Source organism: Neovison vison, chromosome 2 (assembly GCF_020171115.1).
Source record: "Neovison vison isolate M4711 chromosome 2, ASM_NN_V1, whole genome shotgun sequence".
Lineage (NCBI taxonomy): Eukaryota > Metazoa > Chordata > Mammalia > Carnivora > Mustelidae > Neogale > Neogale vison.
Genome location: NC_058092.1, coordinates 14,151,010 through 14,169,556, shown reverse-complemented (window position 1 = coordinate 14,169,556; position 18,547 = coordinate 14,151,010). Strand labels below are relative to the sequence as shown.

At 55.2% G+C, this 18,547-nt stretch overlaps 1 protein-coding gene across 1 annotated transcript; it reads right to left on the bottom strand.

Moving 5' to 3' along the window:
• Window positions 1-1,566: 1,566 nt before the first annotated feature.
• On the bottom strand, window positions 1,567-12,946 carry HTR6 (5-hydroxytryptamine receptor 6). The gene is given in 5 exon segments (XM_044236745.1): window positions 1,567-1,610; window positions 2,084-2,210; window positions 2,212-2,550; window positions 2,750-2,908; window positions 12,233-12,946. Coding segments are annotated over 5 exon segments (1,383 nt in total).
• Between the last annotated feature and the right edge of the window lie 5,601 nt (window positions 12,947-18,547).

Here is an 18,547-nt window from a genome sequence, read left to right as displayed (position 1 = left end):
CAGAGTGCTTACATGGACTGTCTCAGCTGACCCTACCAATATCCTAATGAGGCGCTGCTATTATCTTCATGCAACTGAAAGTTCTTAAGACCCAGAGAGGTTAGTTAACCTGCTCAAGATCACACAGCTGGTCAGTCTCAGACTCCAGAGCCCGGCTCTCGGCCACTATATCTGTATCCCTGGGAGCCTCTTCCTGGGTTCCTTCCACTGTCCTTGAATGAGAGGCCAGAGATGGTGGTCTTCCACTGGGCAGATGGGGAAGCCAGGACCCAGGCAGAGGAAGTATTGACAAGCTCTGAGTGGGGCAGGAGAGGCAGTCCAGTGGAGGACTGCAGAAGGAACTAGAATATTAGAGCTGAATTGTGTGTGTGTGTGTGTGTGTGTGTGTGTGTGCTTGTTCATTCAACAAATATTTATAGAACCGCTTCTGCCAGTCCAGACAGCTCATGTTGCCCAGGGTCTCGTCCCACTTCACCAGCTGCTTCTCCAACCCCAGGGCCCCTCAGGCAAATCCAGTCCACACCACAGTCACTGCCTCAGCTAGTGTTTATTAAGAGTCCACACAGGCAGGCCTGGGGCAGAGGGGAAGCCCCAACGAGCACCACGGCCCCTCTGTGGCCAGTGACTGGGGCCAGAGTTGAATCTAATCAGCACCAAGGAGAGCGCCAGGCCACGCGTGGACGGCTCCCTGGGAGTTTGGGGTGATGGATCTGGGGGCACTCGGACTGAAAAGGACCTTATGGCAGGTAAACTGTGGGAACCAAGAGTCCCCCTCAAAAACGACCCAGGACCCTATGCCAGGGTTCACCAACCTGCCTGAGGGCAGCAACCCACACCAACTTCTTGCGCTCCACTCTGCGTTCCTGAGCAGGCTCCAGTCCTGTTTCCCTGGCTGACCTAGGCAATGCCAGAAGGAGGTGGGGCCCTGGGCTGATGTATCCCCATTAGCTGGTTCCCTCCAGGCCCGAGGAAGTCCAGGATGGAGGGAGACCTATTCCTGGTGCTGAGCAAGAAACTACCAGCTCCTGCTTTGCTCTCCAGGAGAGACGGTGCAGCAGCCTGGGAGCAGGGACGGGAGCTCTGCCCAGCATCCAGAGCAAGAAGCTGGGGAGCCACGGGCAGTCAGGTGGTGGGATCTGGGCCAGGCCGAAGAGGAGGAGGGAAACGGGAAAAATGGGGAACAAACAGCCCTTTCTGGCCCACAGCGAGAGGCCACGGGGGCTGGATGCCCGGGAGTTTGACAACGGCAGGTATCACCTACAGCACTCCTTGTGGGTGCTGGGTAGTCTGTACGTGCTCTCCTAATTCTCGTGACACCCTATGGTCAGGCATTGTTACCCCCACTTGTACATGGAACACCAGACTCAGATAGGTTAAGGGACCTGTGCAAGAGCTGGCGAGTACTGGAGCAGAGATTCAAATTTCTGTCTTCCTGACTCCTAGGTCAGGTTCTGTGCGGCTCCACATACAACCCACCCACCCCGCCCCGAGACGCTGTCCCGACTGATCATCCTCACAGTTAAAGATCATCCAAACCTGCACGTCTCAAACTATACTGGGCACAGTTCACCGGGGGCTCTTGCTAACATGCAGGTTCTGACGCAGCAGGTCTTGGGGGGGGGGGAGGTGTCAGGGTGTGCATTTGTAACAAACTCCAAGGAGGTGACACAAATGCTGGTGGTCCGAGGACTACACTTTGAGGAATGAGGGAGCCAGCCCAGCCCTCATCCACCTCTGCAAGCAGAGGCATCCCTCCCCTGCACGCTCATGAAATGTCAAAGATGATTGTCTTCACCCTAAGTTGAACCGAGAAGTCCTTTTCCCCTCTGCCAGAGTCCCCCAGCCACCTCCACACACACACACACACACACACACACACACACACAGGTTTTACTCGGCAGTGGGGCATCCTGGAGAAAACCTTGTGAACCAGCTATTTTCCCTTGGGGGGGAGTAGGGGCTGGCTTAGTGCCCCCGCTGACCCTCTGAGGGCTCCCAGGATACCCGCAGCCTCCCAGCCTTAGCCAAGAGCTGGTCCAAGGCCTTGGGGACTTGGTTCTATCCAGTACAGCTCCCCACCGACCAGCTCCAAGCCCGGGCCAGTTCGTGGGAGCCCCAAGTGGACGGAGCTGCAGCTGGGACTCCACGGGATCGATGTTGAAGAAACTGGCCACCACGGCAGCCCTGACCAAGGCTGGGGGCTCCCGTGGGGGCCTCTCTAGGCAGCAGGGGCTGGGCCGTGCGCTGCAGGCCTGAGGAGCCACCGGAAGCTGAGCCCGAGTCCGAATTGGAGTCAGGTGGCCGGGGCAGGGGCAGCACGTGCTGCAGGCTCAGGCCCGGCCGGGGGCCGCTGTGAGAGGTGCGCATAGAGGGCGAGGCGAGGCTGGCACGGCGCTCCCCAAGGCAGCGGGAACATGGCAGGAACCTGCCCAGGGCCCGCTTGAAGTCCCGCATGAAGAGTGGGTAGATGATGGGGTTCATGGTGCTGTTACAGTAACCCAGCCACGTGAGAACGTCGAAGAGTTCTGGGGAGATGCAGTCGCACACAGCCTGGAGAGATGGCGTACACATGCTTGGTCCCGGAGCAGGGTCACAGACCACCCCAGCCAGCATGGATGGGAGAGGCACCACAAACACCTATGCCCCGAGAGGCAGCCCACCCCCCTCTTATCCTCATGTCTGGGCTGGGGTGCAGGTCGGGGCCTCCCCAGCCAGGCCTGGACCCACCTGCCCCCTGGGGTGGCATTACCTGGGCTATGTTGGCCACAAAGAAGGGCAGCCAGGTCACAAAGAACATGCCCAACAGGATGCCCAGTGTCAGACTGGCCTTCAAGGCCTTCCTGCTGTGCTTGGTGGCCAGACGTCGGCTATCAGCTGACTCCATCGCCGGGCGTGGGGTCCTGGGTACCTGTGGAAGGCAGGCACATCCATAAGTTACATGAGGAAGAGCCCCAGTCTGACCCTGATCCCAGCCACAGACTAAATAAGCCTCAATCCTAATTCTAGACTGAGCCTTAATGCCAGCAATAAACTGAGCCATTCTGATCCTTGACCGAGGCCCAGCTATATAGCCCTAGGTTCCCCAACAGCAGAACTGACCTTGACTCCAGAGCGAACCTTGATCCTGGCTCTAGACCACGCACCGACATAAACAAGAAACCAAGCCCTGCTCAGGGTCCCAGACTAAGCCCGGATAGTTGCCATAGATTGAGACCTATGTAACCAAGGTTTCAAACGGAGCCACGACCCTGAAGAGCACTGATCCCAACCTTAGCCCAGACTGTGGCTTGAGTTCAGCAACAGCCTGAGCCCTGACCCTGGCTGGGCACTGAGCCCTGACCCTGACACGAGGCGCTTTAGGAAGGATAGTAAGACAAAGCCAACACTATCAGTTCAGAGGAGCCCCTGCCCACCTGGCCAAGGACAACACTCAGTACAAGTCAACACATGTGGCCACGAGCCCCAGCACCACACAAAGCCTTTGACCGTTCAACAACTAGTTGCAATTAAACCATACTTGACAAAAGAGGCCGTGCCACTGCCCAGGACCTGGCAATCTCTTCATAGAGAGATTTCCCTCATATTTGGGAGTAATGATAGTAATGATTTTGTCTGCACACTTACCCTTACATCGCACAGAACATGGTGCTTTTCTGAAAACACATGCACGGAGTAAATGTTTTCAATAAATCCATTTTAGACTCCTAGGGGTGCTAGTGACCTCGGCATTGAACAACTCAAATTACACTGTGAACTGACAGACCTCTTCGTTCCCAAACATTGACCTCAAGAGCTAGAGCACGGGGAAGAAAAGAAGGAGAAAGGAGCTTCCCCCAACTGCTGTTGAAGGGGATGCAGGCATGAGGAGGTTAGAATTTGAGTTTGCTGGGGCGCCTGGATGGCTCAGTGGGTTAAAGCCTCTGCCTTCGGCTCAGGTCATGATCCCGTGGTCCTGGGATGGAGCCCCACACTGGGCTCTCTGCTCGGCAGGGAGCCTGCTTTCTCCTCTCTCTCTCTCTCTCTCTCCCTCAATCTCTCTGCCTGCCTTTCTGCCTACTTGTGATCTCTGTTTGTCAAATAAATAAATAAAATCTTTTTTTTAAAAAAGACACTTATAGGGGCGCCTGGGTGGCTCAGTGGGTTAAGCTGCTGCCTTCGGCTCAGGTCAGGATCTCAGGGTCCTGGGATCGAGTCCCGCATCAGGTTCTCTGCTCAGCAGGGAGCCTGCTTCCTCCTCTCTCTCTCTGCCTGCCTCTTTGCCTGACTCTCTGCCTACTCATGATGTCTCTCTGTCAAATAAATAAATAAAATCTTTTTTTTAAAAAAATGACACTTATAAAAGAAAAAAAGAATTTGAGTTTGCAGACTGGTGACCAGCAGTCCCAAAACACTAAAAAGCTTTGAACTAGATGATCCTTCTCACCAGCTCTTACCTCAAATTTTTCAACCTCCTGAGCTCACTGAGAATCCAATGCAATCTACAAAACATTTCCCCAGAAAGCAAAAAGCATATAAATTGTTACACATGCACACACAGAGAAGGAAGAAACATCCCATAATTCCAGTGGATTCAGAGACCACCTTGAGGCCCAGCCACGAAACCCCCAATGCCCACAAAAGCTGGGACATAGAAGCCCCCCTCTAAAGTGCATGTTGTAATCAATTTGGATTTTCATACACTAGTTTTACACAAAGTGAGACCAACTTACATTTATAATTTAAGTAAATACCAGTATGCCAAGGTATGCACAGTTCGTTGAATTATGTAAAGGTCATGTGTGTAGCCTGGAACCCTGCCTGGCCTTTAGAAGCGAGGGATTCCTCTACTCTTTTTCTTTCTTTCTCTTTCCTTCCTTTCTTTTCTTTTCCTTTCTTTCTTATCCTTCCTTCTTTCTTTTCTCTTTCTTTCTTTCTTTCTAAAACTTTTAAGTAAACTTGGGGCATCTGGGTGGCTCAGTGGGTTAAAGCCTCTGCCTTTGGCTCAGGTCATGATCTCATGGTCCTGGGATCAAGCCCCACATCAAGTTCTCTGCTCAGCAGGGAGCCTGCTTTACCCCTCTCTCTCTGCCTGCCTCTCTGCCTACTTATGATCTCTCTCTCCCTCTCTGTCTCTGTCAAATAAATAAGTAAAATCTTTTTTTTTAAGATTTTATTTATTTATTTATTTATTTATTTGACAGACAGAGATCACAAGCAGGCAAAGAGGCAGACAGAGGAGGTGGAGGAAGAAAGCACCCTGCTGAGCAGAGAGCCCTTTGTGGGGCTCCATCCCAGGATCCTGAGATCATGACCTGAGCAGTAGGTAGAGGCTTAAACCACTGAGCCATCCAGGTGCCCCAAATAAGTAAAATCTTAAACAAAAAAGATTTTTAAGTAATCTCTACACCCAACGTGGGGCTCAAACTCACAGCCCCAAACTCACAATTGCAAGTTCTTCCAACTGAGCCAGCCAGGTGTCCCTCCTCCAAAATTTCCTATACTGCAGGAGAGCCCAGCTTAGTTCTTGAGGGAGCCAGAGGTGGGCTGAGTACAGAGTAATTGAAAAAGTCAGAAGGAGGCAGGAAGGGAACCAGATTTCCAGGCAACCTTCGCAGATGGAAAGGGGGTGGAGGAGGCAAAGCCAAGAAGATGTGTTAGTCCCAGGAGCACCAAAGCCAAACCCCCACCCGGCTCCAGAGAGGCCCCCTTTCAGCCTTGCCCATCTCTCCCTGCCTCCCTTTTGGTGTCCTGTCCATGGTGCTGAAAGCCCAGGTAGATGCTATCTATCTTTAAGATCAAGGAGGCTAGAATGGCGGTAGGCAGGAGTGGGGAGATGACGCACACTGTAGCTCCCACCTCTCAGTATGTTTATCCAGGTAAAATCTGGTTATATGAATACCAAGGACAAATTCACAAAGCACAGCCTAAGAGAAGCCTTTGATTTCTCCCCTCCATCTTGGTGGGGCCGCCTTGTGCGGAGGCAAGAGCTGGACTTGTAAGACAAGTGATCTGGCTTCAAGTCATGCCTCTACCACTTACTCGCTCTGTGATCTTGAGACAGTCTCTGTTTCCACATCTGTAAAATGGGAAAAACAATACTCAGCTTGTGGAGTCGTTGCGAGGCTTTGGATAATAAATGCATGCACAGTGCCTGACGCAGAGTTAAGTGCTACATAGCCCTGAGATCGATTCAGTGCTGTGTGTTGGAGGCTGGGGGAATTTTGAGCACCCTCAGGAGCCCAGTCCTTCTGCTAGCAGCTCAGACTCTCCAAAGCAGCACAGATGTCAGGACAAACGCTCTGACTCACCATGCTGTAGCTAGGGAGGGGAAAAGGCTCTGCTCTTCTCTTTCATTGTCTCCTTTTCTCCCTCCCAGGGTAGACTCTGTATGGCTCCTGTGGCCCCACCATGGTCAGCCTGGAGAGCCTCCTGCTTCCCCCAAAGATCTGCCATGCTCTCACATTGCTGCCATCGATGGGGACAGATGATAGGGAAAGAGGGAGCCACCATCTCCAGAGGAGCGACTCATGCCGGTACCCCCCCAACCTCTGGCAACCTGGGCAGGGCAAGAGACAGCCCTGATCTTGTCAGAGCTCTAGGGCACTGGGGAACTGAGACCGTGGAGAGATATCTGGGTAGGAGGCAATCACTGGGAAAGGAGCTCCAGAGAAGGAATTAAAGATGGCCTCAGGTTCCCTCTCTAGGAATCTTCCTGGGAGAAACCTGGGTTTTTCTTTCTCTTCTTCTCCCCCAAAGATTTGACCCAAGAACACAGGCAGAAGGGAAGAGAGAAGGAAACCAAGGCTCAGAGAGGATAGGGGACCTTCCCCAGGTCACACTGTCCCAACACAAGGCCTCAAAGCAAAGCACCCCAAGTGACCCCAATCAGCACTTTGTCATTTAGGGAGCACTACTGTGTGTCAGCATCTGATCTTCCTCGTGCCATTCAGCCTTGATGTGAGGTAGGTATTAGTATCCCCATTTTGCCGGTAAGGTTCAGAGAGGCAAAAGAACTTGCCCGCAGCCACACAGCAGATAAGGGCTGAGTTGGGATTCAAAGTCATTCCTAGCTCCAGAAATTGCATTCCTGCTCCAGAAACTGCATTCCTAGCTCCAGAAATTGCTTGCACATGGGGGGTTACAGAAACCCCAGCACTGTCACAGAGGCCTTCATGGGGAAGAGGCCAGTGGCAGCCGCTGGCCTCACCCTGAGGTCTAGCTCATGCCAGCTGCAACTGCCCACTTCTCTCTGCCCTCACAGCCATGTGCTGTTGTTTGCATGCCCCTACCACTGCCGAGGGCAGCCGCCTGGGTGACAGGCTAGCAGTGCCTCCCCAGGAGGCAGTCGCACAGACAGGTTCCCCGTGGAATAAATATCCAAGCACACCTGTACACTCGGCATACACAGACATGTGTATGGCAACACTATTCCTGGAAAAAACTGGAAAAAGCCAAAATGTGCATGGAAAGATGGCAGTTAAATAAACCATCGTACCTTCCCATTATAGATGACACACAGATGTGTCCAAGAATATAATTGGTCAAATGACAAGATCTCCAAGACATAATACCAATATTAAGTGGTAATGGCAAGTTTCAAAATGGTAGGTCCAACAGGACTCCATTTGCTTTAAAAATTACACAAAACGGGGCACCTGGGTGGCTCAGTTGGTTAAGCATCTGCCTTCGGCTCGGGGCATGATTCCAGAATCATGGGATCAAGTCCCGCCTCAGGCTCCGTGCTCAGCGGGGAGCCTGCTTCTCCCTCTCCCCGGCTTATGTGTGTTCACGCTCTCACTCGCTCTCTCTCAAATAAATAAAATCTTCAAAAAATATTTTTAAGTAAAAAAATAAAAATAAAAAAATACACAAAACAAAGCACTAAGTCTCTTTGGATACATAAACAAACATGGAAACACACACTGGAGTGGAAAGACACATCCTAAATCAGTAAGAATATCCCTAGGAATCGAAGGTGGCTGGGTGGGACTTGGGAGGTTCTTTCACTTTATCTCTATGGCTGGATAGTTTTAAATTTTTTTATCTATTTTTTTTAAGTAGGTTCTACACCCAATGTGGGGCTTGAACTCATAACCCCAAGATCAAGAGCCACATGGTCTATCAACTGAGCCAGACAGGCACCCTCTGGATTTTTATTTTAAAGTGTATTTATGTATTCCCCTGTATAATTCAAAATTTTTATAATCACCTACTTGTAGTGTGAGGGTTCTAAGACAGACTCTGGAGCCGGACGGTCTCGTTTCAAATCCTGGCTCTGTTACTAACTGGCTGTGTGACCCCAGGCAAGGAGTTTCACCTCTCTGTGCCTCAGCTTTCTCATCTGTAAAATGGCCATCACAGGGGCATCCGCCCCACAGGGTTGTAGTAAGGACTAGCGAAGGTAGCACGCACAGAGTCAGCTGATCAGAGCCTGGCACTCAGTAAGCCCCATGGAAGCGTCAGCCAGCATTTCTGTGGTTAGAGTCCAGCTCAGCTCTTTGATTCTGGTGATGATGCTGTTATTGGCAGCAATGGAGGGTTTTTTTTTCCCCCCCTAAAGAGACTCAGAGGGATGACTTCTCCAGAACCACGTATCTCACCACCGAGAGGAAAGAGGAGGAACAAACACATGCTGAGCACCTAGTGTGTGCCAGGCTGACATACGTTGTCTCGCCGATCCTTCAAACAGCCCCAAGTCATAAGTAGCATTGCTCCTGGGGTAGTGGGAGCTGAGTGGCTTGTCCAAAGTCATCAGCAGTGCTGGAAGCAGGATTTGAACCCCTGACCAGCCGGATGCCCAAGCTCCTACAGCCAGCTCTGACTGCCCCGGACCCCCTCGTTCCCATCAGCAGCCCAGTCTGCCATGCTCAGCCTCGCTGCTCTGTCAGCCTCTCCCCAGCTCAGCCCCCTCCTCCCCCTCTGAGATATTTCTGTGATCACAGCCTCCTCCTCTGAGGAGGAAGGACAGCAATGGAAGGGAAGACAGATCGCTAAGACAAAGTGATGCGGAGTTGGGTGAGGGAGGGTGGAAAAGGCTGGCGGAGGAGGCGGTGGGGGGAAAACTGATGGAGAGAAGGGGGGGAGGCAGATGGGAAGATGTAGAAGGCGGAGAAGAAGGCGAGGTGGACCTGGAGAGGAGAAGGGTGGGAAAGGGGGAGGAAGATGATGTGCAGAGGAAGGCGGCGGGTAAAGGGCTCCAAACCAAAGGCACAGGTCCTGACACAGAGACAAAGAGGCTGGGGAGGCAAACACCTGGCAGACCTCCTTCTCCCCTGCTGCTCTCCATCGCTGACCTCCCACACTGGTCCCTCCCGAGGACGAGCAGCATCCCACCCCGGCACAGATCTTTGCATGTCTCTCTCTCCCTCTCTCCGCTACACTGGCAGCATCTCACTCACTCTGAACCCACTCTCCCCATGCCCCGCTCTTCATCCCAGCCCAGCAGAGGCTGCAGCTGGCAGTGAGACCCCTACCTCACAGCCACAGGGCCAGGAAGCCCTGGCTGAGACCGCTGAGCTAACCAGTGGCTTCTGAATTGCCAGTTCACACAACGAGGCCGATGTGGGGGGTGGGAGGAGCGATTAAAATACTCGAGCCTGCTCAGTTACCATGTCCTCAAACCCAGAGGAGCTGGGGCTTCAGAAACCCATGTGCCCCCACACGTCCCCTGCGGAGAAGCTAGCAGCCGGACTGGGGAAGGGAGCTCAGGGCTAAGCAGGGCTGAGGACTGGAGGAAAGGGGTCCAATGCACCCCAAGTTGTGTTCATTTTCATCAGTTCCTTTAGTCCAGGCACTGGAGCTTCCGCTGCCCGGCTGGAAGCCTAGACTCTGGGACAGGCCAGCTTGGGTGGGAGGAAAGGGGTTGTGACCCAGGAAAATGGAGGAGAGGCCGTGTTCCAGGAACAAAATCCCAAAATGCAGGCAGTTGAGCCGACAATAAAGAAAGCAGGCGTACAGGAGGCTGGCTAAGGAGCTGAGTGGTTGGGAAGTGGTGGGGTCAGACTCCTCCCCTCTCTCGGAACCCCAGTCTCCCCCTCTGCCCCATGAGGATGATGGTGGGTGTTTGGGGGACAAGCTTAGCCCAGTGTCAGCACATGGCAGGCACAGAGAAACCGTGGGACTGCGGCGGTCGGCACCCTGGGGCTCCGGGCCACAATCTCAGGTCCAATCCTGGCACCAGAAATTGTGTCACAGGTACCACTGGCACGGAGAATCCAGACCCGTCCCACCCCAACCTCACCAGGAACAGCCACCTCCTCAGATCCTTGGTCACTCGCGCAGAGCTCCCCGAGGCGCAGGAGCATAAGATGACCCGTAAGAGAACTCAATGATGGAGCAAGAACATGAGACTTTTCCAGCTCTCTCCCAGCTCCTTTTCTGGTTGTGTCAAGAGAAAGTGGGTGTTGATGCCGCTCAGTCTTTAACAACCCGCTAGCACCAAAGAGAAAGCGGGCCTGGGGCTGGGCCCCTCGGACCTCCCCTCCGAACTCCAGCAACACAGCTGGGGTTCCTGAAGGGTGCGCGGCAGCTGTCTTTAGGACCACCTTCTGTTTATGGCCAAGGTACCGAGTTTCCATTTCCGGAAGAGATAAGGAGGGTCCTTTCTAAACCAAGGCATGGAAGGAAAAAGCTAAGTGAGGCAGCGGAGAGAAATATGCAAAATGCAGAAAAGAGAGCCGCCTGAGGCGCGTGGGTGGGTGGAGAGAAGGCAGAAAGTCCCACGTGGTTCCAGATGCCTCCAGTTTGGGAAAAGCTCCTTTACAAGAACCCAGGGGGAGAGGGTGCATGGCCCAGGGTGGCCTTTCTACTGTTGGAGAACCAAGTGAGAGTCACAGCCACCTACTGGGATTCAGGAATGTTCTCCAGTGTGCACAGACGGAGGGAGGGAGTAGGACTGCAGCCTTGACCTCGGGTTCACTGAAGGCCTGACCCCCTGGTTGATAGGGTAGCTGCAGCTCCAGGCCGCAGGGCCTGGGGGTGGGGGAGGTGTCAGGCAAGCTGCTCCGAAGGCCTTTCAGGGCCCCCCTCCACACAAACCCCCGGTACCTCCCATCCTGCAGGAGGCTCCTCCCCCTGGGACTACATCGAGACTGGAGAGGACCTCAGGATCTTCCTCGGGGCCTGCCCCCTAATTCTCTGTGCCTCAGGCCTGGTCAAGCTAAAGCCCCATTCTTTGGGGGTTTAGAACTATGGACAGTAAGACTCAGGTGCCATATGGCCCGAGTGACAAGAGCAGACAACCCCACTCCAGTCACCACAGGGCCTTAGCACTCACAAGTCTTTAGCGAGCACCCAGGATGTACCATGAGGATCAAAACCACCCCGGATGTGCCCAGCTTACACTCTCGTGGGGGAGCTAGACAATGACCAAGTCGACACATAAACCTGCGGTTGGAATAGAGAATACCAGGGTGAGGGAGCTTAGACGGTCTGCAGACAGGGTGGTCCGGGACAGACGCTGGGGAGAGGTGACCTGTGAGCTGAAAAGGAGGCAGGCAGGACAGCCCCGGGAGGAAGAGCCGGCCAGCAGCGAGGGAACAGCGAGGCCAAGTCCTGGACACCGACCGCAATCCGGTGTCTTCCAGAAACATCGGAAGGGCTGGTGCAGAGGAAGAGAGGGCAAGGGAAGGAGGTGAAGCTGGAGAGCTTGGCAGAGGCACATTCCCAGGCCGGATCCCGACAGGGGTCTCCGCTTTTATCTTAAGAGAGACAGGACCACTTCTGTTTTGTCAAGTGCTGGCTCCCGGGCAGAGAGTCGACCCGAGTGAGTGTGGAGCGGAAGCAGGGGAAGCCGGCAGGAGACTAGTGACGGCTTCCGGGAAAGAAGCAAAGGTGGGCTGCCAGAGGAGGGTGGCCTTGGAGGTGGGGCGTGTTCGGGAGGACAGCACCAACAGGCCTTGATAATGAACCCCATGAGCATGAGGGAGAGAAATTATTCCTAAGTTTCTGTGGGGTGATGCCCTGATGTGCCACTTGCCATGATGGGAAAGACAGGGGGAGGAGCAGGAGGGGGACACCCAGAATTCCCTTGGCCCATGTTACCTTCCGGAAGCCAACCCCGCATGCTGGCGGAGCTGTCCTGGGGACAGTCAGCACTGAGTCTAGAGCGCAGAAGAGTCGGATGTGTTGGAAATGGCCACTTCGAGGTCACCAGCAAGGGTATATATTAAGTGACGGATGCCCTGTGGGCACCCAGAGGCTGCTCATGGCTCTCCATCCCCCAAGCCCGAGTCTCCCTGCGCGTCCCAGGTACCTGTAGCGTCTCCAAGGCCTGGCCGGCTGCACCGGTCGTGAGCGAAGCCACCTGCACCGCCTGCTTGCGCGCCGCCAGCAGGATCCTGCAGTAAGTGTAGCAGATGGCGCCTGAGGGCAGGAAGAAGGTGAGGCCCGACGCCACGAGGACAAAGGGCAGGCTGGCCAGCAGGCGGCACTGGCCCGGGGCAGGGGCCCGCGCGCGGCCCAGCTGGTGCCAGCCCAGCAGCAGGGGCAGGAAGGAAGCGAGCGCCGCCAGGCTCCAGGCGCCCAGGACGAGCCCCAGGGCGCGCGGCGGCGTCATGCGCAGCTTGTAGCTCAGCGGCGAGAGGATGAGCAGGTAGCGGTCCAGGCTGATGAGGCAGAGGTTGAGGATGGAGGCGCTGCAGCACATCACGTCGAAGGCGGCCCAGAGCAGGCAGAGGCCGCGCGCCAGCACCCAGCGCCCGTACAGCGCGTTCAGCATGGCGGGCGGCATCACCACCAGCCCCACCATCAGGTCCGACGTGAAGAGCGACACCAGGAAGAAGTTGGACGTGTTGCGCAGCGCCGGCTGCGTGCAGATGAGCGCGATGAGCAGCGAGTTGGCCGCCGCCGTCAGCACGATGACCACGCACAGCGCGGCCGCCACCCAGCCGCTGCCCGCGGGCTGCGACGGCGGCCCCGACCCCCAGTCCGGGGTGCTGTGGTTGGCGGGGCCGGGCTCGGGGACCATGGGGGCGGGGGGCGGAGGGCGAGGACGTCAGGCCCGAGGGGCTCCGGAGGACGAGGTGGGATGCGCGGGAGGCCTGAGGGAGGGACCTGAGCAGAGGCTGCGTGGGCGTCGTCGGTGAGAACGGACCGCCACCAGGGGTCTGGGGGGAAGAGACGGACAGGGGCACTAGGTCAAGGGGCAACGAGCCAAGGAAGATGGAGAGGGGTTATATGGTGTGAGGTGGGGACACGGGGCAAACGGTAGGGATTTGGAAGGGGGTACCTGATGAGGTGCAGAGTCCCCGAGAGAGAGCGGGCGGGAAATCAGGGACTGCAGGTGACTAGGAGGTTGAACGGGAGGGGCAGAGCCCCCTAGAGGGGAGGGCGGGAAGGGAGGGGCGGGGACGCGTGCCTGGGGCGGGGACCTGAGGAGCCGGGAGGTGGGACGAACGAGCGCGCTCTGCAGGGGGCAGCCCCTTCCGCGGCAGGTGGCTGTACCCGGGCGCTAGGTCGGGAGCCGCGGTCACTTGGGGTGGCAGGGCGGGGGCCGGTCAGCCACAGCAAAGCCCTCGGTGGAGAAAGCAGGTCTCCGAGCCGACGCAGAGGCAGCCCGGGCTTGGGCGACTACGGCCCCCTGCGGCGTGCGTGAGGATGCCCGGCCAGCCCGCCGGGACAGGAGCAGCAGCAGCGGCCGCGCGGCCACGGGGTTCCCGGCCCCGCTCCCGCCCGCGCTCGGTACCTGGGCGCTCCGCGCTGCTCCGCTGCCTGCGACTGCGGCAGGCCCCGCAGGGCTGGGGAAGGAGGAGGCGGCCGCGGGCCGGGCAGGCGCCCAGGAAGCCCGGGAGGCACCGCTAGGGGCCCGCGCCGCGGAGGAGCGGGTGATGCTTCCAGGAGAGCGCGGTCCCCGAGCCGCGGAGCCTGCGCCCCGCCCCGCCCCGCGGTGGGCGGGGATAACCGAGCCTCCGCCCCTCCCCGCGCGCGGAGTCCTCCCACCTCCGGGTCGCAGCCTCCACCGCCCCTGCGCCCCCGCACACCCCTCTCCCACCTGACGTGGCAGCGGCGCAGGAGGAACTCAGAGGAGGGGCCGTGGCTGCCTTCATCTAGGACTGCTCCCCAGTGGGGGAGCTGCCGGTCCGCAGCCCATCGGGAGCTACCGGGGAGCTCGCTTGACACCCAGATGTGTACACACACACATACATACACATATGTACATGTATCTAATAGTATACACATAGCTTTTTTCGAACCTTTAAACAGCAGGTTACCTCCTCCTCGGGGTCCTTTGAGCAGAAACCTAGCATTCCCCGACAGCACCGGACATGAAGGATGAAGTCTGATGGGTTGGTCCTCCTAGTCTGACACAGAGTGTGAACAGATCTGGGAATCCCTAGACCAGATGGGGTAGAGGCACTGCAGGTAGAGGTGGAGCACCCCCCTGAACGTGCTCTCTCCTCGCCAGCGAAGAAGAGTTTGTACCGGGGGCGCCTGCGTGGCTCACTCATTAAGCATCTGCCTTCCTCTGGGGTCATGATCCCAGGGTCCTGAGATGGGGAGCTCCATATCGGGCTCCCTGCTCAGCAGGAGGCCTGCTTCTCCCTCTCCCACTCCCCCAGCTTGTGTTCCTTCTTTCGCTCTCTCTCTCTGTGTCATAAATAAATAAAATCTTTAAAAAAAAAAAAAAAGGAGTCACTACCAGACGCTTCACAGATCAGTACTGTGGGTTCCATCCATTCATTCAACAAACATTTATTGAGCACCTACTAGATATTGGGCAGTGTTCTGGCCAGTCAGGGCACTACAGTAACCACAACTAAGATTCAGCTTCGTGGAATTTCGTTCTAGTGGAAGGAGACAGACAATAAACAAGAAGCGTAACAGACTTGTAAATCATCCTAAAGGGATCCCAGCTATGGGGGGGGGGGGGAGGAGCACTTGGATGGCTCAGTCACTAGGCGTCTGCCTTCAGCGGAGGTCATGATCCCAGGGTCCTGGGATGGAGCCCCACATGGGGCTCCTTGTTCAGCAGGAAGCCTGCTTCTCCCTCTCCCTCTGCCCCCTGCCTGCGCTCCCTCTCTCGCTGTGTTTCTTTCTGTCAAATAAAATATTTCTTAAAAGAAAGAAAAAAAAAGAAAATGAAAAGCAACATAAAGGGAGTCTGAAGGGGAAGGGGGCCTTTTTCCCTCTGCAGAAAGAGAAAATTCATAGACCCATGTAAAAGATTCCTGCGATGTCCCAAGGGTTTTGTTCTCTTATTCCTACCACTACAATAATGCGGATAGGTAGGTGTTAAACAGGGGCTCAGAGAGTCCAGGGGCCTCACCCAAGGTCCACCAGGAGCAAGAGACCAAGTGGAACTGAAACTCAGGATTGCCTAACACCCAAGACAAAAACCTCACGACCCTGCAGCGCCCCACCCGCCCCCAAGCCACTGTTTGGGGCCCAGAGTCCCAGTCGTAGGGTCTACAGATGGGTCAAGGCCGCAGGAAAGGGAGAACTGTCCTCCCTCCCATGTGACACCCCGGTGACAGTTTCTGCCATGCCCTGAAGGACAGGATACCAGGCACTAGGCTGAGAATCAAAAAGACCAGACTTGGAATCCCACTGCTGTTGCTTACGAGCTCTGCGGACTCAGGAACCTCATTTATTTTTTTTTTAAAGGCCCAAAGAAAACAGGACAGATTTGTTAATATTTGTTCATTCTGGGTGACAGGTTCACAGACGTTTGTTATATTGTGATCTGTGCTTAACTATAATTTTTTAAAAGATTCATTTATTTATTTGAGAGAGAGCGTGCACACGGGTTTGGGAGGGAGGGGCAGAGAGAGAGAGCCTCAAGCAGACTCCCCACTGAGCATGGAGCCCAACAGGGGCTCAGTCTCATGACCCTGAAATCACTACCTGAGCCGAAACCAAGCATGAGATGCTTAACCCACTGGACTACACAGGCGCCCCTTAACTTATCATTTTCTTTTTTTTTTTTAATTTTCTTTTTCAAGATTGGGCCTGGGTGGTGGCGCCACCTTGTGGCCACACCATTATCATGAATTTAAGAACTTTTCAAAAGTTCCACGTGTGTACTCACAAGTTTATTGTTATCTGTTGTGAAATAATAAAGCCCCAGATTTCCTTAACCTTTCAGGGTAGAGAGGGGCCTCCAGGGATCCTCAGCCTTTGCTTGATTACTTCTAGCCACGGGGAGTTCCCTCTCTGGAGGAGAAGGCTGATATCACAGTGGAACAGGTGACTCTTCAGAAGGCCTTTGGCCTGGACCTCCATGCTCACCGAAGCTCCGCATTATGGAGATGGAGAAACCAAGAGCCAGGGAGGCCGTGAAGCCTGCTCAAAGCTGCTCTCACAGATTAACTGCCTAAACTCCATGACGCCGGGGATTTGTCTGTGTTGTTCACTGCTCTATCCTCAGCACATAATGGGCTCCCAATAAACATCTGTTCAATGAATGAATGAGCAAAACTATCAGCCCAGTCACCAGCAGTTGGGACCCAATCTTCGTTCTCAATAACTAGAGGAACAGCCATCATTTTGCCCGTGTGTGTGTGTTTTATTCTGTAATGTAAGCTCCACACCCAGCATGGAGCTTGAACTCAGGACCCTGAGATCAAGAGTCACATGCTCTGTGGACTGAGCCAGCCATATGTCCTTACTACATGCCAGGCACTGTTCCAAACTCCACTTGCTCATTCATTTAGGTAAAGCTCACCATGACCCTGGGAGTTAAAGGAGGTGTGATCATTAGTCCCCGTTTTGCAGATGGGCAAACTGAGCCTGGGGAGTTGACCTGCTCAAGATTACACAGCTAGGAAGTGGCCCAGCCTGAATTTAAACCCAGGCTGACTGGATATTTCCAGAGGCTTGGAGCCCGGGAAGAAAACGAGCTGGGAGCTGTAGGCTCCATGTAGGCACACGAGGAGGGGAAGCTGCTGCTAATTACTTACCCGCCCTTGCCGAGAGGAGCCTGTGCTTTCGGTGTTAATCCCTTGTAAAGATTTTAAGATCTTTCTACCATTGCTGTGGGGCGGGGAGCAGGGGAGGGAGTGAAGGGCAGAGGAGGACCTGAAATGTTTTTTTCTGGGCTCTCTTGGTGGTTCAGCTTGAGGTTGGCAAGGAAAAGAGAAGTCACTATTTCCCATCCCATGCCCAATGGCAGGCGGGCCCAAGCGATGTCAGCATTCAAATCTGGCTCCTCCCATTTGCTGCTCCCGCATCCAATCAGCAGCTCCTCTCCAACCTGGCCCCGCCTCCCCAGGGCCCCACTCAATTCTGGTCTCTGTGGTCTCTGGTCTCCATCTCCTGCCCAGACCACTGCAGTCACCACCATCCGTCTCCACGCTCTGGGAAACCCAGCTCTGTGCAGAGCTCTCCGGGGCTCTTACTGCAAGGAGAATGAAGTCTGAACTCTGGCTAGCATTGCACACCTGCCACCAGCCACGCCAACCCATCTTCCTGCTTTCTTTCCAATGAGCTTCTTAATTTCTTTATATGTCTACCCTGCCTGGTTCCATACATAGGATGGAGGCGGCTCCTGACCCAAGATTCATCCTGCCAGCACGGTGCTTGGTTCTGAGCTCCAGCACCGCGTCCAAGGCCCCAGAAAGCCCTGCATTTGGACGTGCTCTCTGAGTCCTTGGAAGCCCCGCAGCATCTTCTCTGCATCCTTGGGCCAGGCCTCACCTCCAGCCGTACGGAATGGCTGTTAATATGACCAGGGCTTGTCCCTACCAGACTAGGAGTCACTGAGTCTGCATGCAGGAGGTCTACTTCTCTCCAATCCAACTCCACGTCAGGGGTGTAGGGCCCCGGTGGATGGCTACGCCCGCACAACCGCAAGAAACGCCATTCCGGAGCTGGGAAGTACACAACCTGCACAACAGCCCAGAGCAGCCATGCTCTGGGAAGGCAGCGTCCGCTGAGGAAATCGCGCGTGTGGTACAGCACCGTTGTCGCTAGAGGGCGCAAGATTAGACTCTGGGCGCCGCTGCTTACACGCCTGTGCACAGCCCTCCTAGGGCATAAAAGCGCTCAATTCTAAAAAGTGGATTTTCCGTGGATTAGTAGTAATGTATGTGAATTGTCTGGTAAGGGTGAGGAACAAAGGGTCTGGGCCCTCACGCACCCCGCCAGCCCTGCTGTGTCTCAATGATGGAGAACTGGGGGGACCAAATGGCCTGGGGGTAGTGATCCCAAATCCCCCCCGTCCCTGTGAGGTGGTCAGGCACCCACCTGGCACACAGCAGGATACCTACAAATGACAACCGCTGACCTTATGCTGAGAGCAGGATCAGGCCTGGGCTCGAGTCCTGTGGCTGCCGTCTTTCAACCATGCTGCCCCGGACAGATGATGCAATCCCTCCCCACTTTGGCCGCCTCCTCTGTACAGTGCGGGCCAATATCTGCATCACAGGCTGGTGCTGAGGATTAAGCGAGTGACTTTGTATAGAGTACTTAGCACAGCACCCAAACTTGTATATTCCTTTATAACCACTGGCTTTGTCTCTTTCCCCTTCTACCAGGCCAGACTAGACGGGGGTCCAGGAAAGGGCTGATACTGGGTCCCTGGGAGGGGGAACAGATGGCCTGAGCTAAGCCCAAAGGGCCCAGAGGTCAA